Raw genomic sequence first — 20,101 nt, forward strand, 5'->3', positions numbered from 1 at the left:
CAGTTTAGGGAACCAGAATGCTTCCATGTGCCGCTATGACAGGACCCCAATTCCACGGGGGCAGAAGCTCCTTCATTCAGGGCCTCTCCTGTGTATCTCTTCATATGACTGTTGATTTGTGTCCTTAAATATCCTTTGTGATAAACCAGTAACTTGGTGAGAAAATGGGTTTCCCGAGTTCAGTGAGCTGCTCTAGCAAATTGATGAGACCCGGAGAGGGGGTTGTAGAACCTATAATCTGTAGCTGGTCAGTCAGAAGGACAGGTGGCAACACCTGGGTTTGTGATTGGCATCTGAAGTGGAGGATGGCCTTAAAGGACTGAGCCTTCAACCTGTGGAGTCTGATGCTCTCAGATGGTAGATGGTGTCAGAACTGAGTTGAATGGTAGGATACCTAGCTGGTAAACAGAGAATCGCTTGGTGTGGGGGACCCCTCCCCCAAACACACACACACTGGAACTGGGTGCAGGATTTTAGGAGCAAACAGAGAGAGAGAAGCAGAAATGAGTGACCGTGTGGCATTTCTAGAAAGATATAGAGAATAACTCGATTCTTGACTTTCCATTTCCTGGTCCAAGTCTTCTGTGAGACTCAGATGCATTTCAGGCCCTGGGGTTCCATGAGACACTCTGTGTCCTTCCAGTAAATTCTCTTTTTTGCTTCAGCTACATTTTGACCATTTTTCTTCCATATTACCAGGGTGTCTTGACTAAGATTTTTTTTTCAAACAATCCTCACCGGATCACAATCTTGATTGTCTCCAGGATGGAGAGTCCCCCTCAGGACTGTCTCAGCCTGACTTTGAGCCTCTCAGTCTTTCTGAGTTGGGCCTTTCCCTGGGCACTCCACCCTCTTTGTGGGTCTAGCCCTGTCCTTCTCTCTATTAAACAGCTTGGGATTTGGGGTCTGGCACTGGCCAAAATAAAAATCACCAGACCATTTTGGTTTTGGTGCCACCTGGTTTGGAGTTAAAATGTTCTGTTTTTCATATTTGGAGTAATAATGAGATGTAACAGAACACATCCAGATGTTTTCTTTCTTGCACGCTGAATTTCATGGTTTTAGATAACTTGGGCTTTTTAATTTCATTTAATTTAATAATGAGATGGGGGAGATGTTCTCCGAGCAGCTGAATAAGCATAATACCTGAAACATAGTAGAGACTCAGTACATGGGGCTGAATAAATGATATAAAGAGATGATTCTCAACAGTCATAAGAAAGGGAAGCATTTCAATGAACTGGAGCTTTTTGGGAAAAAAAAAAAGTTACAAAAACTCTAATGACCGTATCAGGCTTTTTCCATCAGCTCTTTAAATCTTCCAATCCTAATCATAATGATTGCTTGTATTAGAGTGTCACTGTGAAGCACCAAGGCCTCTGGCTGCGGGAGGTCTTGTAATTTGAATTCTTAAAATGGCCTGACTGGAAGAAGCCAGCCTGCGTGCCTGACGAGGACTCAGAGCTTTGCAAGAGGGTTGGTGTGGATCAGAACTTAGCAGAAGGAAATAATTAAACAATGGTTTCTTAAAAACAGCAGACGGGGCTGGGAGCCAACCATCTTTTCTGCTGCCACTCCTGGATTCGGCCTTTCAGTTGGCCACTGGGTAGCCGTGTCTCATTCCAGGCAAGGAGGTATCAGCTTGCTTTCAATTTAGGCCCTAATTTTTAAACAAACACACATCCTCCTCAAAAGGTAAACTGGAATAAATATTTTTCTTTCCATTTCTTTGTGATTCTGTACACAATCCCAAAATATGAACTAGGACATTTTTTCCTAAGTGAAAAAAAATTTTAGCCTGGCTTGACCACAGATGACATGATCAGGAGCTTTTCATTTTAATCTTAAGAAAATTCCAAATTAAAAAAAAATACTGCCAATTTTGTCAAAATGTGGTGTAAGTAGAAGCTTAAAGCAGAGTCTGTCTTTTCTAAGTGTGTCAGTATTTTGGAAGAAAAGCATCTTACATCTGTAATGTTCTTCTCTGCGCTCTTAGGTACCATCTTCTTCTAGCTTTTTGTTTTCTGCTAATACTTTTTTGGTATCAAATCACAGAAGTGATTTAGGGACCCTGAAACATTCCAAATCAGAAGAGGAGAATGAACAATTACCTAACCAACTCTTCACGGTCCAGCATAACCTTGGGAAGCAGAATTGGAGAAAAACTCTGGCCACTGGAGAGATTCCTACAGAGCACTTTTAGCTTTATGGCTATAGAGTTTCTTCTAAAACATATTTGGATTAGTACAGTGGTTTTAAAACCTTTTGGGGAGAGGGGGCATATTCTTTTTTTTAAAAGAAGAACATCTTAAATGATTGTACAAAATACAAAAGAGATGAAAGTGGAACTGCCTTGGTGGGAAGGTGGGAGGGACATGGGAGTGGGAGTAATGAGGCTGGGATCTCTACTGCCTCCTTGCCTTGAGGAACTGTCACGGAACCCTGGGGCTCTAATGAAGCATAATCTGGTGCCACAATAGTTTTAAACCAATATTTTCTTGACAGAGCACAAACCTCAGCACCTGATGCTGTTTAGTTTGGACCCAGTTAACAAAGTATGAATCACTAATCCGTAAACATGGGCTCATTATATAGTGTTGTGGTTCCCTTTTCTGGCCAACCTGGCCTTCGCCCTGGACTCATGACTGGTTTTCTTAGGTGTCAGTTTCTGTTTATAAAAAATAAAGCTCTCCCAATATTCGCCTAACTCAGTCTATTACAGGGAGTGTTGCTTAACCTCTGAGTCTCAGCTCCTCCATCAATAAAATGAGAACCAAGAGTGATATCAGAAGCTATTTATAACTTTTGAGAAACCCTTGGTTGAGGGCACACACATGCATTATATTTGTTAATTTACAGCTTTGAGCTTGAACATCCTTTGTTAGCTAAGGAAACAATAAAGCAAAATGTGATACAGTTAATGACTCAAACATAGAAATATAATGATCTTGCATGAGAGGAACTGTGGAGATGAAATAATAGTCTACTTAAGTTGTCACCTTGAACAGTGACCCAACCCACACTTACTGGTTTGGAATGATGTGTTTCCTCCTGCTCTGTCACTTTGAAAGGTGTTCTCTGAGTATATGTATACACAATGTCATCAACTCAGTGCTAATCACTTTGTGTGCTTTATCTGATTTAATCCTCATGTCATTTCTTTGAAGAAGGTATTATCGTTCATCATTGTCAAATGGATCGAGGTTTGGGAAGGGTCTTAGGACTTTCTGCACACTTCACAATAAGCAAGAGTGTATTAGCTCTTGCTGGTTCCAAAGCTCAAGATATTAGGGGCTTACAAATGAAGTGTCTTAATGAGTAAGATCAGAATACAGACACACTGGAGATCTGAACAAAGAATTTCTCATAGAATACTCTCCTGGGTTTGCAAGAATAAGGAAGATGTTCACCTAAACATCTGGTGGAGTAAGCTCCATCTCCAGGCACCAAAATTAATTTCAGCTGTGGGAGAAGTCCTACCACCCCTTTGTCTTTCTTGATTGAGTCTGCAATTCTTCCTGAATGAACCTTGTGTAGTCAGAGCGAGAAAGGTCGGAGGCACTTACCAGTGGAGACGCTGGCCGAGGTAGGGGGGCTCCGGGCTTGCTCTTTCAGAGCCACCACATTGACAATGTATTCCTCCCCAGGCTTTAGTCCCGTCTGATTGAAAGATGTGACGTCACTGGGGAGCTGGGCAATCACCCCGCCTTCATTGTTCTGGTGGGTAGAAGGAAGGGAGAAGCAGAGAAACCAAAAGAGGAAATCAATAGGAGGGGAAAGGATGGGACCCTGATTGTCAGTTAAAGATGAGGACCACTTCTCTGCCCTCCAGGCTGACAGCTGAGTGTCTGGGGCCAGGAATGGCTCCCAGCAGGCTCAAGAAGAATGCCAATTTTCGAGAACATTTCTTTGGCTTCCCCTGCTTCTACTGAGTTTGCCAATAAAAATTAGTCATGAGATGATGTAGACATTTTTGCCAAAAATGAAATGTTTGATGCTTACCATCCATCTATCAGATATTTTTTTTTTGGCATTTATCATGGTGAGCCTGCCTTTGGCTATTTAGAAGAGTCTAGTTGTATATGTATGTGTGTAAACATCTTTATGTACATGACAACATATTTCAAACTAAAACGTTCCCAGTTTTTTTAATGAGCTGGAGCTATTATTTTGCTGTGTCTGGAGTTTCTCATAGTGTTACACTGGCTGCAAATCTGTCATTGTCTTGTTTCCCTTTTACCCTGATGAGTTAGGAATCAGTGACACAACCATGGAGTACAAAGAAGAGGAAAAGGGTAGAACAAAGAATAATACAAAGGAAAGAAGAAAGAGATACACTGGTGAAAGAAGAAGTGAAAAAGATCAACATGACGTTGGGTCCAGGGTTTAGTGTCTCTGCCCACTTGTCTGTCTGTTGGCCTATTCTTATACATTTTCTCTTTGTGCCTCGGAAGTGGAGGTGACAAGAGGGCTATTTTTTGTGGCACAGTCCTTTTCTTATTATCTTTGGTCTCTGTTCATGTCACCTGGCGTGCCCTATATGTATTTTATATCCATACTCTTATAAATCAATGTGACAAGTGCCTCCTACTAGCCTCAACCTACAGATCATACAGTTATTCTGTGTGACTGTATATTTGACCTAGGTATGCTGTGGCTAGCCCCTCTCTCATTTGGAATTTACATATTGGATGTAAAATAGGCAAACCTGGCATTGTTTTGTCCTGCCTGAGCAGCAGAGTGGCATGATTCTGTCTGCTCTGTTATGAACCCAATCGCCCACCATATTTCTTTGACCATTTTAATGCAGATAAAACATGTAAGAAACTACATATATAGAAAATCTGCTTAGATGTAGTTAGCTTGGCATGTCATGATTATATCCCCACAAGAGAAGGAGGTGTCCTGTCCAGTTCAGGAGACAGAGCCCTGGAATAAGAAGTGGAGACCAGGTTCTTGTTTTAAGCCTGCCACCAACCAGCTGTCTGATATCGTGTAAGTTTACTGAGTCTGATTCTCTATAAACTAAACAAACTAGATGTAAAATTAAGGGTCATTCTCTGTGAATCTGAAAGTCTTTTGTAGTTCCAGCAGTCCATGCCTCTAAGAATTCTGAAGTAAAAAGAATAGTAAAATCATAGTCTTATGAGCCAAAAATGTGTCATCTGTCATTAAGTCTGATGAATGATTTGAAAAAATGCTCTTTGATATTGAAAGATGAAGACAAGGGAAAGGAATGTGATTAAACATTTTATGTATGTGTGTGTGTGTGTGTGTGTATACCCTCATGAGTGATATAGTTAGGGAAAACATCAGTGCCATTAATAACTCCTAGAAAAACTAGAACTAGTCAGGCACCTCTGGCAACTTAGAAAAGTTAATTTGCGGATTAATAAAATAAAATACAACTTTGATGAATGGAAAGAAACCTTAAGATCCTCTTCAGCTCAAAATGTTTAAAGAAAATTTTTCTCAATGAATAGGTTATGCATGGTGTTTCTGTATTACATCTCTGACTTTCAGAGGCTGAAACCACATGGGTCGACCTTGGGGGCTTCTGCCTGCACAGAATGAAGTTGTGGGTTGCCTATGAGACTCACTGACTTTAGCTTTTCTTATGTCCTAAAGAGAAGCCCCAACTTTTTGAAAGTTTAGGTTTTCAGACTCGCTGAAGTCGCAGCTTGCTAAAACCTAAAGTTTTTTGAGCAGAGAGCTGGGTCTGGCTGCTCCCCCATTCTCCTGTCACCCAAGGCCTGGGTACCAGGCTTGGGGCCATTCTTGTTAATCAGTCATTACCACACCTTTGTGAAAGAAATGTTCTGTAGCCTGCCAAGTGCCCTTTTGTGTCCTTAATGGCTTGGAGAAAGAGACAGAGAGTGTGTGTGGGGGGTGGTTTTTTTGCTGCCCCAATCCTAAGTTGAGGGTGTGGGTATGCCCCATCAGGCTGTTTGGCTTTCTGACAGGTGGGGGTTACCTTTGGAATGAAGCTGATCTCCCACCCATCAAAGGAGAATGAAAAGGGCTCCCACTGCACCTCCACGGTGGTCTCTGTGATCGTCTTGAATCGGAGCCCTTGCGGCGTGGAGAGATCTGGAACACAGCAATGTGGGTGACGGTGTCATGGCTAGCCCTGGCAGGGGCAGAGAGCATTACCTGGGCTCCTCCCATGCCATGGGTGCCACGGCGTGTGATGGGCTATCCCAACCTCATTACAGACACGCTGGGTTCCAGGCAAGGGATGGGCCCAGGCCACCTTGGTGTTGGTGCTCAGTGTGAGCCAACAGAGGACTGAACCTAACAAACACCTAATAAACACTTTTATGCTTTCTATTCCATAAGAGGTTGATGTTAAAATCCAAAAGGCACACTTCCCTTTCCTTACTAAGGTGTTGAGTCTTGGCCTTTAACATAATGCCTTCTTCAGAGAAGCCAAATGCCATCTTCGGAGGCTTTAAGGGTTTCCGAGAGGCGGTGTGAAGGTTAATGCCACTGTTCCTTCCTACACCCGGGAGAAGGGGGCACAGAGAGAATCAGCGAAAGGCGTGGAGCAAGCCAACTTGAGAATAGAGACTCGAACGCTTTTCTCCATCACATGATGTGCACTAAGAATATCTTGTTTAGCTCAAATCACCACCTCTAGGATGGCCTGAAATTTCCATTTTGTGTAGCAAAATGTGTCACCAAGCCAAGCAAGGGTGTCAATAAGGGACAGTAACAGATACTGGGGTTTCTGCTTTCACTCCACGAGTTCCTGCTTTTCTTTCTCCAGCTGTTGCCTGGTTCTCTCTTCCCTCTCTCCCTCACCCAACTTCACGTCAATCTTGTTTTTAGTTCCGCTCCTAATTCCCTGGCTTTCCACTCTCTACACCCTCCCACCCCTCCCGCCCCCAAACACACACATGCACACACAGGTGGAAGTAGGCTGGTCCTAATGGGGTTCCAATTACCAGCCCTGAAATACGACAGCACGACTTTTCTCAGTTCTCCAGGGAGCCTGATCCCATTTTAGCTGCGCCTCTCCTGGGACCTTCCCATTGGAAGACTGACAGATTCTCATCCTTCCTGTTTGGAAGCTTCCTCAGGCTTCTTGGTGAAAGGCAGGGCGGCTCCTCAACCCACTTGAAGGTGTGTCAGGTGAGTTTACATGATTCTGTCCTTGTCACCTGGGAGCTTGCCCGAGGGGATGCCCTGAATTGGCAGAATAAACGCCACGGGAGATGGAAACCTCACCACGGTGCGTGGTGCACGTGGATCAGAGCAGAGACGCCTGGGAGTCGGGCCAGGCTCTCGCTGTGGTGACTCATCCTGGAGCAAGGTGGGGAAAGCAGCAGATGGTGACCTGCCTCTCTATGCGATCACTGCAGATATTTTAAACTGCTTCTCAGGCACCAGAGGAATTGAAAAAAAAAAAAAGGTCAGATATAAACAGAGATAATTATAGGCATATTAAAAAAAAGTCAGCATTCAGAGCGGGGAGTCCAATATTCTAACAGGATCTTTGTCACCTGAGAAGCAAGGGGACAAAATGACTTCTTAAATCCTTTCCCCTCTGCCTGTCCTATGCTTGCAGCACAACTCAAGGCCTTGGCCTCCATGAAGCCGTCCAAGCCAACTCTTTCTGCTTTGTGCATGTGCGTTCTGTTGCTTCAGTCATGTCTCTTTTCGACTCTATGGACGGTAGCCCTCCAGGATTCTCTGCCCATGGAGTTTCCCAGGCAAGAATACTGGAATGGGTTGCCATGCGCTCCTCCAGGGGATCTTCCTGACCCAGGGATCCAGCCCCCATCTCTTATGTCTCCTGCACTGATAGGCAGGCTCTTAACCATCAACACCACCTTCCTACTTCAACCTCTTCTTATTCTGAACTTTTTTGGCATTTGTTACCCAAATACCATCTTGTCATTTGAGACCTACACCAAATGGGCTTGGATCGCTCATCCCATACTTGGTGACAAGTCTCATTTACCAACCCAGGGGCTGATGTTTCACGGTCACATCTTGTTTTGGTTTCCTGCCACTACTAAAAATCTCTGTGTGATGTAATAAAAAAAGTAAGTATTTGGTCTTTGTCCTGATACAACAGCTCCTAAAACCCTAGGAATCCCCAGAGGGCAAAGAGTATCTTTTTTATGATTATGAGATAACTGGTAGCCCAGGCCTCCTAGATGACTGGTTTGAAGAAAAACCCAGGAGTGATTTAGAGAGAGGGATGGAACTCCTGCCCGCAACCTCCAATGAGGGGAAAGGGGCTGACTTGAGTTAATCACCAATCGCTAGGGATTTTACCAATCATGCCTGCATAATGAAACCTCCATAAAGGCCCTAAGCAATGGGGTTCCGAGAGCTTCTGGGTTGGTGAACACATGGAGTTACTGACAGTTACTGTACAGAGAGAACATGGAAGCCCTACACACCATACTTTGCCCTATGTGTATCTTCCATTTGGTTGTTCTTGACTTGCATCCTTTCTAAGAAATTGGTTATAGAGAGCAAAGCGCTTTCTTGAGCTCTGTGAGTTCTAAGGAATTACCAAAATTAAGGACGGGTTGTGAGAACCCCTTAAATGTAGAGCTGGCTATTCAGAAGACCCGTGACAACCTGGGACTTGTGACTGAAAACTGATGTGGAAGCAGTTCTGAGAGACTGAGGTTTTTAGCTTGTCAGATCTGATGCTAACTCCTGGTGGATAGATATTGAGTTGAAATGAACTGTACGATCCCCAGCTGGCATTTGAGAGCTGAAGAAGTGGGGTTGGAAAGACAACTGAAGAATTCCATGGTATATAAAGAAAACTAAATAACAGCCCCTTCCCATCTCTTTCTTATTCTGCTCTTTGATGTAATTAATGTTAATAGTTGGTATGCAATCTTTTAAAATGTTTCTGTTCTTAAATAAGCATACAAAATATAGACACATACCTATAGCAGTTTCTCTGTTATAAATAAAAAAGAGAAACTTCCATTTCTCATAGAAAAGGGTTTAGCATGCTCTCTATCTCTTTTTTGCCCATTGAATCTTCCTAAATGACGCTTTAGAGATTCAATGTTTATAATTGAAATGGACCATTAGGGTATTTTACCAAACAAAAGATTACGAAGAAATAATGCCACCTCTCTCTAAGGAGAAGTGGGTGTTTTCAGTTGTGGTTTTAAATAAGATTTTTTTCCCAGTGTGTTTTACACTTGCCATCTGTGATATACCATTTAGCACTTGCTTATTATATGTCCTATTTCATGTCTGCTGGTTATGAATCTCTAACTAGATTCAAAGTCTGTGTAAGTCTCATATTTTCCTTGACTGTAATCAGACTCAAGCTTATAACAAGTCAAAACTCAACAATTAAAGTACTTTTTGTCCTTTCGGCTCTATAATAGATAGGGGCTGTCTGGGATGTGGAAACTCTGCTCTTTTGGAAGTGTCTTTTTAATGATATGCCCTTTCCTAAGTGGGTCACATCCGAAGCCCTTCCCCTTGAGAGCAATGATAACTTCAGGCATCCGTGAAGAATTAAGAAAAGACACTACCATCATGAATGCCCATGATCTCATGTAGGAGAAAAGAAAAATGAAGCAGGAGGGGGAAATGGTACGTACGGGTGGCCACCTTGGCAGTGATGGGAAGGCTGAGGATGTTGCTAATGACAGCGTAGACGCTGATGTTGTAGGTGAGACCTGGCTCCAGCTCTGAGATGGTGACGCCACTCCAATCTCCAGGCACCCGCTGCTGGAGCTGGAGGCCCCCCAGGGCCGTCGGCTGGTAAGAGATCACATATTCCGTCACTGCCATCGGCCCGTCCCATTCCAGCTCAATGGACCTGTCGCTGATACCAGCCACTCGCAAGTCCTCTGGAGGGGCAACTACCAGGAGGCAATACACAGATAGCATGAGCTCAGAGGTCTGCCTTCCCCATGCTGGACTCAACTTCCTTCCTCACCTCTCACCCCACACGCCCTGTCTGTATGTCCTCAGCTCGCAGGCAGGTTCTTGTCTTTTCTGTGCTCGGTACTCTCACCTCTATAGGGCCCTGAGTTAGTTAGCAGTGGGCTGGAGCCTGCTCCTACTGGCTTGGAAAAGTTAGTTGTCAAATTTTGCGAGACATTTTTAAAGTCATTGTGAAATATTAAATTGTCTAAACTTAGAATTAGGTAATTATCTTAAGAACAAAAGTAATAAATACTCCAAACTCATCACTGGCAAATGACTTCACTACATTTTACTATTATCTGTGCCCTTAAGGCAATTTCCCTGTGTTGTATCTCTTTGGTAGAAACAGTGCATGCGCGCTCAGTTGCTAAGCTGCGTCAGACTTTGTGATCCCATGGACTGTAGCCAACCAGGCTCCTCTGCCCATGGGACTTCCCACGCAACAGTCGCAACAGTACTGGAGCAGGTTGCTGTTTCCTCCTCCAGGAGATCTTCCTAACCCAGGGATTGAACCCATGTCTCCTGCATTACAGGCAGGTTCTTTACTACTGAGCCACTGGGGAAGAAATATTGCTTTGGCCAAAAAGTTCGTTCAGGTTTTCCATAAAATGGGTGGAAAACCCAAATGAATTTTTTGGCCAGCCCAGTACTATTTGATTGTGTTCTAGTGTGCAGCTATTTCCAACTCAACCTTTAGTGACTTCACGCTGGTGGTCTGAAACTGGCCATGGAGGGAGTATTTATACCATGGGAGCTGGCAAAAGCTACAAAGTGGGGCTTGTTGTTTTTTCTCTCAAAGAGCTAGTTGTTAAATATTTAACAGCATACATTGGCTAATATTTTTGGTAGTTTAATAAATTATTGTTATCAGATTACTCTGGAAATGTAACTTGTGTTACACAAATTTTTATTAACCTTGATATAGGGGATGATGACAAAGTAGCATTCCTGTTCTACTTCTCAAAGACTATTCAAAGACTCACCAAAATGAAACCTCATTGCGATAGCCTTTCATGTATGGTTCCCTTGAGAAGTGAAGATTCAGTGGTAGTGGGGGTATTAAATAATTGAAACTTTAAGACCAATTAGGAAGTTAATACCAGGGTGCCTGTAATTGGACCTGCCTGTAGATGAACTCAAAGATCATGCCAGTATTTAAATAGTCATAATTTAACTTATAAATTTATGTGTAGTTGGAGGCTTTGATTAGCTTAAGTGTTGTCACTGGTATTGAATTTCTGAGAATTCTCTCTCTTTCCCCCTTTACTTGAGCAGAGGACTGAGGACTGCTAGTCACGGTGCCATGTGAGTGAGAAGTGCCTGCTCTCTCTATGGTGCTCTACCTCAAATCCTCATCAGAGGCAGAAATGAAGACCCATATGATGGGAATTAGGAACATATATTTGCAGTGCTGGGCATTTGCTTTGATTGCTTTTGCCCTGAACTATTCATGATATGAAACAGTATAAATAGCAGAACTTCTTGTGATTTAAGAAGTTATATGTTGACCAAGACAAAAAAAAATTAACTTTATTTTTAACAATTTATTATAGCTAGATGAGTGTAAATGAAATTTAAATAATTAAAGTTTCAAATAACTTGTAAGCCTATGTCATTTCTAACTCTAACATGATTAGAGCTTTGAATTCCACTAAGATCTTTGGGTTAGCCTGTATAATACATACCGAATGACTCGTGGACCAAGGAAGGAACAGTTGATATATAGAACCTATCAGTATTTTGCATGATTATATTAATTATTTATTATGCACCAAGCACTAAGCTAAACATTCTGACATGGATTTTCTCATCTCATCCTCTCACCAACACTATGGGATCAGTATTATTTTTACCCCTGTTTTACAGAGAAGAAAACTGGGTTACACAATCAGTGAACACAGAAGCTAGGATTTGAACCCAGGTGCAATGATTCTACAAACTAAGCCAGTATGCAATAAAACTTACATTTGCATAGCATCTTGGTCTATAAAACACCATCTAACTAGAATTTTTTAAAAAAAATATTTAATAGCAGCACTCTGAGGTAGATTGGGAAGGTATAATTATCCCAACTTTACAAATGGATAAACAGACCCAGGCGAAAGGACCTGCCAAAAGTAAGGGAGTTGGGTCATTGCTGAACTGATCATCAAGCCGAGGTCTTCTATGCTTGGTCTACACTCTTCTACCTTGGATGTTCTTCCCCCTACAATTTGTAGGATGGGTTATGGATTGTGCCAGATGCTTTCTTTCATTTGTACAGAGCCTCAAAAATAAATTACATCAGTAAATAATTTAGACTGTCTTTTAGGGTGGAAATTCTAGGCTGGTGCTTATCCTAGTGGTCAGAAACTTCTTTTAAGGATTCTCTAGTGCCTGCCTTTTGTGATTCAACACATTAATTTCAAGTTTCCAGTGTGGGACTCCTCCTGTCATGGTGACAGAAATGGCCATTCCAAATTTCAAGTCACCAACAATTCTTAGAGCATTGAGAACAAGTTGGTGAATTCATTTTTTGTTGCTTTCTCCGAAAAATAAAGCTAATCACGACAATAGAGAATGATCCAAGCAGCACATTTGGGGATTTTAAAGTTAAAAAGACTGCAGAAGGATTTTCTCATCTTGACAACTTAGCTTGACAAACTTTATCTTGAGACCTGAGCCTGGGTGGTGGGAAAAAACAACCTTCACATCTGATGCGAAAGAAGCAATAATGTCCATGGTGGAAGAAGCATTCTTGAGAGCAGTAGCTCAGCAGAAGAGACCATCACCACTCACCCTATAATTTAGCAGAAGCTGTATAAACTGGGTGTCAATAATTCTTATAAAATGAAATGATATTGAACTAGAAAGCAAACTATAAAAGAGCTGTATGCCTTGATTCAAGGAATTAAGTGGGGCTGAAGAAAGTTTCCTATTTTTTTATTTTTGGCTGCACTGGGTCTTCTTTGCTGCATGAAGTCTTTCTCTAGTTGCTGTGAATGGGGTCTACTCTTTGTTGCAGTGTGCGGGCTTCTCATTGTGGGGGCTTCCCCTGTTGCAGAGTACAGGCTCTGCCCCATGGCACATGGAATCTTCCCAGAGCAGGGATCGCACCTGTATCCCCTGCATTGGCAGGCAGATTCTTAACCATTGGACCACCAGGGAAACCACACAAAGTATTCTTAGTCTTGCTTTCTTTGGGGCTCCAACTTGGAAACTTGTGGATGAGCGGGCAGTTAAAAAGAATTAACTGTAGCTTGAGGAACTTGAGTTGCTTATCTGGCAAGATGCCATGCTGTTTACTTTTTAGATCTGGCATCATCAATTTGCACATATGCTGTGACAGCAGTTGGAATTAGTTCCGTGAAGTGTCTTGCTCAGAGGAGCGAGTGAGGTCAGGTGCCAAAGTTCGGACTGGCTGCAGTGCAGGCCAACACAGAGGCTGATGGTGATGAATCTCTGCACGTCTGACCAAAGTCCAAGGAACGGCTTTCTGGATTGTTTCAAGCCTCAACTCTGGTGGTTCTTTCACCCTGCTTCTTCACAGGGACTTGTGACCAGTTCACTGGCCAACTCCCACACTAACCTCCTTCACCAGGGGCACATGTGGACAAATGGTTGAACAAGAACCCCTATCCTGTCTCCAACACTTAGTATTATTTTAATCACCTGACAGAGCTCAGCTTTCATATCAAAAGACTATTTCTTTATGCATGTGGCTTTTACCATTTTTATTTTCCAATTCCACTCTACTTAGCATCCTAAGGAGGATTAAAGAGTGCTAGAAGTTGGTAGGAGACCAGGGTTCTTATTCTTGCTCTGCCATTAATTAGCTGTCTGGCTCTGGAAAAATATTCCTGTCTCCCAGGGCTGCTGCTTTTTCAGTTTGTAAAATGAGAAGCCCTGAGTAGCTTCTTTCTAAGGCCTGGTTTAAGTGTTCATATTCTTTTTTGTTGTTGTTGTTATTCTATCGTCTTTACCTGGCCAGAGAATAGAGGTGGAAAGGTTGAGATCTGGTCTCATGGTCCACTGTGAGAAATATCAAGGCTGGGAGTCAAATAGTGCCGTCTTGTCAACTCTATTCAATTGCATTCAAGCTCTAGCAGCCTAAGGGGCCTCAGAATGAAGTCCACACAATGGGCCTCCATTCTCCATGCCCTTGCCAGCGAGAAAGGAAAGTCAGGGAGTGTGTTGTGGCTCTCCTCGGTTTCACCTTCCCCACTCTCCTCTCTCCTCTCCTTCCTGCTGTTGGTGAGATGAATAGTAATGCTGGAGTGTGTGCATGTGGCCAAAAATGTCAAACAGCGGGTAAACAGCCCCTCTCCTGGAGCCTTCTCGCCAAGAGCAGGCGAAGTAGCACTTTAGATAATGACCTAGATACTTCTCTGGAAGAGACCCATGGCATTTGGTTTAAAAGACAAGCATTGAGAACAGCACCTCCAGCAATGAGTGGTGGCTCCATGGTTGCTATAGAAACAGATGGAAATTATGCAACTGTCCCTCCTGACGTGCTTTGGGAACCTATAAAGTAATTTATCTGACTGTCCAAAAGTCTTTCTAAATCAAATAGCACAGAGGTAACATGTTGGAGGTAACATGTAGCTCATGGACTGAGTTCAGCCTAGTTGTAGTTATGCTAGTGGCTGCTGAGTCTTCCCCACATGACAGAAGGGCCACATCCAGTTCAGTTTGTACCCTGGATCAGATTAAGGTTCTCTTTGCAAATGAACCCATCCCTGTGGAAAAGGAGGGTCAGGAAGAACATGACAGGTATGTACAACCCAACAGAGATCAATTTTACTAAGAAGAATGTGAACTATACAGTAGGCACACATAGAGAAGGGCCCAAAAGAACCCTTAGCATTCTCTGATGGGGCCTCATGGAGCCTTGTCCTGGGAGTGAGAACTGGGATCATGCTTCAGCTTCCCCTTTCCAGCAATTACTTAGTGACCTTTGGTTTGTAAATGATGCAGCTCAATTTCTGCTTGAATTTTCCTTCTGAACAATTGGTGTAATAACTATATTTTCAGAAAGATATTCAGTAAACAAAAGTAGGAGGCTACATGAGACCATTGACTATGGAAAAAATGGAGGAACATGAAAACATTTTTTCCCTAAGCAGTGAATTGTTGTTTTTTTCTTTACCTTGTTGCATTCACCTTTCAATAGAAATTTAAGTTGCAGGTGCAGGAGACTTGTCTGACTGCTTTGGTACGTAGGTGGGAATCACTGCTGATGCTCAAGAATAAAAGACCTGGCCTCCCAGAATCTCCCCTTTAAACTGAGGTCAGAAATCTGATCAGAAAAATTCCTAGAATCAACTCATCAGAAGATTTAATAATGTTTATTTCTTGTTATTTTTTATTTTAAATCTTCCCAATGAGCCCTCTGAGCTGACTGTTACAGTTTGTACTATAAATGAGAAGGATGAAGATCAATCACTCAATCTGTATTGTTTAAAATACAAACTAATCAGTGACAGTCACTGATTTAGAAGACGACAAGTAGTCACAGTGAGATAATGAAAATAATCTGTTTTTAGGCAAAAGAAAATGATCTCCAATGAGATATTGGTATGTTCTCACTGATGGACTTGGGGCTTCCTTTCGGGATATCACCCTTGTCTTGGTTTTCATGATGTAGACACATGTGGGGTTGATTCCAGCTTGTTATATGTCTTCTGGAACAAACTGAGTCATAGTGTTTTAGTTAGACTGTGAGTTCTTGCTTAATGGAGGTCTTTAGTAATTTATTCCTGTTTACATGTAATTCCTTGCCTATAAATACTTTCATCCATGTGGATCCTAGATCATTTCATAAATTAATAACACTTTGCCATATGGAAGCTCCAAAAATAACCAGAGTGCCCAGTGAGTCTGATTATCACAGACTATGCCCCATCTCATTCTCTAGCATTGTGAAAGGAGTGTCCTCAGAATATGGCAATGGGAAAGGGGAATATTTCGGAGGGAGTGGAGCTCTGGGAAGTCCGCTGAATTAGAGAGGGGTCCCTTGCCTAAGGTGGTCCCCTGGCCTGACTCTCTGCTTCCTTCCATCTCAAGAACAGCGAAATGCTGTCTCCATTATTACCATTGACTTTGTTCCAGCCTTGGGGTAGTATTCAACTTTCATCCCAAACTTGACCTTTTCTGGTTTCCACTCTTCTCCCCTTAAACCCGTGTTGTCAATTGCGATCGACTCAAGGCATCACCTCTCTCGGAAAGCAGAGGAGCACGACCCATTGGGCAATTCTTTGGCCTAAATTCATCTTCCCTCCCATCTCTCTTCCCGCCTCCGGCTAGCTGGCTGGACCGTCTTGCCGACGGCCCCGCGGAGCCCCCCTCCCTACCTGCCGAGCAGTCAGGGCCCTGGTAGCCCTCTTCACAGAGGCACAGCCCCTCCCGGCAGTGTCCTCGGCCGCTGCAGGCGTTCGGACACCGCCGCTGGCCGCAGTCCTCGCCGACGTAGCCCTCCTGGCACAGGCAGGTACCGTTGGCACAGGTCCCCTTCCCCGAGCAGTCCCCGGGGCACCTGAGCTCGCTGCAGTCCTCGCCCGTGTAGGCCTCTTCGCAGACGCACTCCCCGTCCACGCACAGCCCCCGGGAGCTGCAGTCGGTCGGGCACCGGAGCTCCGAGCAGTCGTCCCCGCTGTACTCGCTGTCACAGACGCACTGGCCGTCCACACACACGCCCCGACTGGAGCAGCCCAGCGGGCAGTAGGGCTCCGAGCAGTTCTTGCCAAACCAGCCTTGATCGCAGATGCAGCCACAGGACTCGAGGCTAAAATTGCCGTGGCCACTGCAGTGAGGGATATAGTCCAGTTGTCCTGGAATGGCCAAGGAGAAGGTCAAAGGGCAGCGGTGGAACCTCCTGGCAGTGGGGTATGGGGCGGGGGGGCAGGCTGAGACCTCCACTCGCTCACTGACCAGATGTGTGTTGCTGAGAGGGAAGCTCAAGCTAGCTTGGCACGTCATCAGCTTCATGAATCTTTTCATCTAATGTGGATTGTGTGTGTCTGGTATAGTGTTGAGGGTGAGGATGAGTGAGATTGGGTCCCTTGTCCTTTAGGAGCTCACCTGCAATGTGTCTTGGCTTGGGTTCCCTAGTGACTAATTGGGAGGTGCTCCCAGGAAAAAACTGGTCATGGAGAAGAGACAGGGAGGGAGGAGCCCAAGCCAAACATATTATCAAGCAAAGTCCCAGGGAGCCGTGACTTGGGTTCAGTCCTGCAGGGGATCTTCTGGCCACAGGGCAAGCCACACCTCAACTGGGATGGAGGGCTGTCCCTGGAGGGTGTCAATTCTCACGCTTGTCCCTTCTCTACCTGGGGTGGATCAAGGAGGTTCTCAGAGCCTGGGGGCAGTCCCTGACCAACACACCCAGGTGCTGGCGCTGAAGATTGAAGGGGACCGAGGGGATGGAGGCTGAGTAGCAGGCCTGTGAGGCAGGTCAAGGTCACATGTGCTGCAGATGCATCTTATTCCTCTCCTTCCCACCATCTGACTAACTGCTCATCCTTCACAGTTCAGTTCCAGGGTCACTTCAAAGGTTTCCTAGAACTTTTCATTTGGTGATTGTTTGCTGTGATCTTTTTAGGATTCTATGTGTATCTCCTGCCCTAGCCCTTACCATGTAATAACTAGAGTGGTTAATTTATCTGTCCAGCAAGAATCAAACAAACTTATTAAATGAACACCATAGCAGTACCTGCTTGGCATCCTTCTCAGCACTTGGCCTTGGGGATAGGAAGTCAAGTAAGTTATGTCCTTGTTTAATTTTGCCACTTCATACACCCCCTCCCCCAATGACCCAAAAGGATACTATACTGACATTGGTTAACATAGATCTTCCTTATAGATCTTTTCACATCTTCCCAGGGAAACTGGTGGGAAGCTGATTTAAAAAAGCAGCCCACTTACAGAAGCCACCAGGTTCCCAGGCATTGAAGACCCATGTCCATGGACACCTGTGTCTTCCCTATATTCCCCAACTCCACTGAAAAGGTGAACTCACTGAGGAAGGAGAGTCTGAACACCTGGACTTTGTCCTCTCAGTTTCAGATTGTTTATAGTTTTGGTTATAAGGAGGAAGAGGTGAGAAAAACCCAAGAAATATTTCTCTTCTCAAAGACTACCCCCAGTCTAGGTGTTTCAGAAAGAATGTGTTGGACATCTCTCTGAACATATGGGCCTTTTCTCCCTATTAAAATGCCATTCCTGACACCTCTTTCATCCTTGGGCAAGGCTTGAGATATTAGACCCTAGAGAGGTAAAAGCTTGAACCCAAGATGGTAAGACACTGCCCTTTTCTCATTACAGACTGAATCAAATGGGTAGAAGGTACTGTTTTGGGTGAGAGAAGCTGGGCACAAAAGGGGACACACTTTCTGCTCACTGGGGATCTGCTGATAATTGCTACTGAATGTGAAGTGCCTACTAGAGGCTGGGCTTTCATCTGAGTGGAGGTTTTTATATTTAATAACTCCTTGTCACTCTAGTCTGTTGAGGCGGAAAGGAACACATGGGTTAAGCAACTTGCTTAAGTCACAGGCTAGTAAGTAGCAGAGCTAGGACACGTAGTCAGGAAGTCTGGCCCTGAAGATGAGCTGACTTCTCCCAGGGAGGTCAAAAGAGTCATTCATAAGTGTTAGTACTTAGGATGTAGGTGAGGCTAGATATCCAAGTTCCGGATACTCAGCCTTTGGTTGGGGAGAGGCTTGGAATAAGCTCTGTGGGTGGGTATGGGTGCACATGTATGCACAGCCACGTGTTTTGGTGGAGGGGGCAGGGGCTGAAACTTCCAGCTTGCTGGAGAAGATGGGGCCAGGTCCTCTGAGGTTTTAATGACTGTAATTTTCTCAGACGGGAGAAAGGCTGAGATGCAGTGAACAGAGCGCCTGCATTCTCTAGTCCCTCCGGTTAACACGGATAGATATCAATTCAACAGCCTGTGAAAACCAAAGATGAATGAAGACAGACATCAAATTCCCTGCTCGCCACAGCAGTTGCTGTGCTGAACCGATGTACCATTCCCTGACTCATCCCCCCCAAATTAGGTTAATGTATTTCAGACTGGCTAAGCGCTGTAGAGAGTCCCTATGCTGAATCCCCTGGGAAAGGACCACACTTAGATCTTAGAGGCGTATTAACAGAGAGCTACAGACGAGGGCACTTTTTTTCCTCCCCTCTGTGTGAAGAGGTGCCAGATTTCTCAGGCACTGGTGTAATCACCCAGATTCCCGCTCCCTGTCTGCTCAGCACCCTCCCTCCCCTCCAGAGACTGGCTGTAAACTCCAGAACTCTACCTGTGGCCGCACTCTCTGGGCAGCAGTTGCTGGTGCATTGGTCCCGCAGAACTGACACCTCCCTCTCCAGCATCTCAATTCGGCTCAGCAGCTCCTGTAGCACCTGGGCTGAGCTGGCACACGGGCAGGCCTTCTTGGGGAGGTTGATCCTGTGCGTGAAGGTGACCTGGCTCTCGTGGTCCGAGGTCTGGCCCGTGTACTCCGTCAGCACCTCGTCTTCAGGGCTCACCTCATGCTCGGCCGAGGCCTCCAGCCCCGAGGAGCAGAGGCTGTCCAGGGGCACGTTGATGTTGTACACGTGGTTGAAGACCACCGGCTGTTCCTTGCTGGATGCATTGTAGCTGGCAGCGCCTCCTTCCTCCTCCACTTTTGGTCTCTGGACCCTTTCCATGGTGACCTCTAGCTGACACTCCGAGGGCTTGAGCAAGGAGCCCAGAAGGATCAGGTTGACGCCAATGAGCACGTTCTTCAAGACCACCGTCTCCCCGTCTGCCCCCATCCTCTCAGTAGAGCTCCGGGTTCAAGACCAGCCTGCAGCAGAAAGCATGGAATATGCAAGAGAAACCAGGGGATGAACCAGAAGGCCTCTGAGACCTGCACGTGGGCATACTGCAGTGCACAGTCCTACAAAACTAAAGGATGGCAGTGGAGATTTTTAAGGGGATGTTTGGGAAGTGACTGCCAGGGTCATGAAAACCCAGAGCTTTTTGTCCTCTAGAGAAATCCCTGAGAATGGACATTGCTTCTGCAGAAAGACATTTTGATTTTCCAAAAGGTTTATCTAGAACACATGATTCTGGCCCCTCATTGGGCAGGTGGTTCCAACAAAGAGGACCTGCAAGGACTCAGGACAGGGGCTCTGTGGACAGGAGAACTCAGAGCTTCATTTC

General features: G+C 44.7%; 1 protein-coding gene across 1 annotated transcript in view; it reads right to left on the reverse strand.

The window, feature by feature from the left end:
* Positions 1-19,710, reverse strand: part of TNR (tenascin R) — an 89,110-nt gene extending 69,400 nt beyond the window's left edge. Inside the window, exons 1-5 of the mRNA XM_065936101.1 lie at positions 19,212-19,710; positions 16,257-16,733; positions 9,594-9,857; positions 5,975-6,090; positions 3,567-3,717 (exon numbers count right to left, since the gene is read on the reverse strand). Of these exons, the coding sequence (XP_065792173.1) occupies positions 3,567-3,717; positions 5,975-6,090; positions 9,594-9,857; positions 16,257-16,733; positions 19,212-19,710 (1,507 nt within the window). The remainder of the gene's footprint in view (positions 1-3,566; positions 3,718-5,974; positions 6,091-9,593; positions 9,858-16,256; positions 16,734-19,211) is intronic.
* Between the last annotated feature and the right edge of the window lie 391 nt (positions 19,711-20,101).

Source organism: Muntiacus reevesi, chromosome 5 (assembly GCF_963930625.1).
Source record: "Muntiacus reevesi chromosome 5, mMunRee1.1, whole genome shotgun sequence".
NCBI classification, from domain to species: domain Eukaryota; kingdom Metazoa; phylum Chordata; class Mammalia; order Artiodactyla; family Cervidae; genus Muntiacus; species Muntiacus reevesi.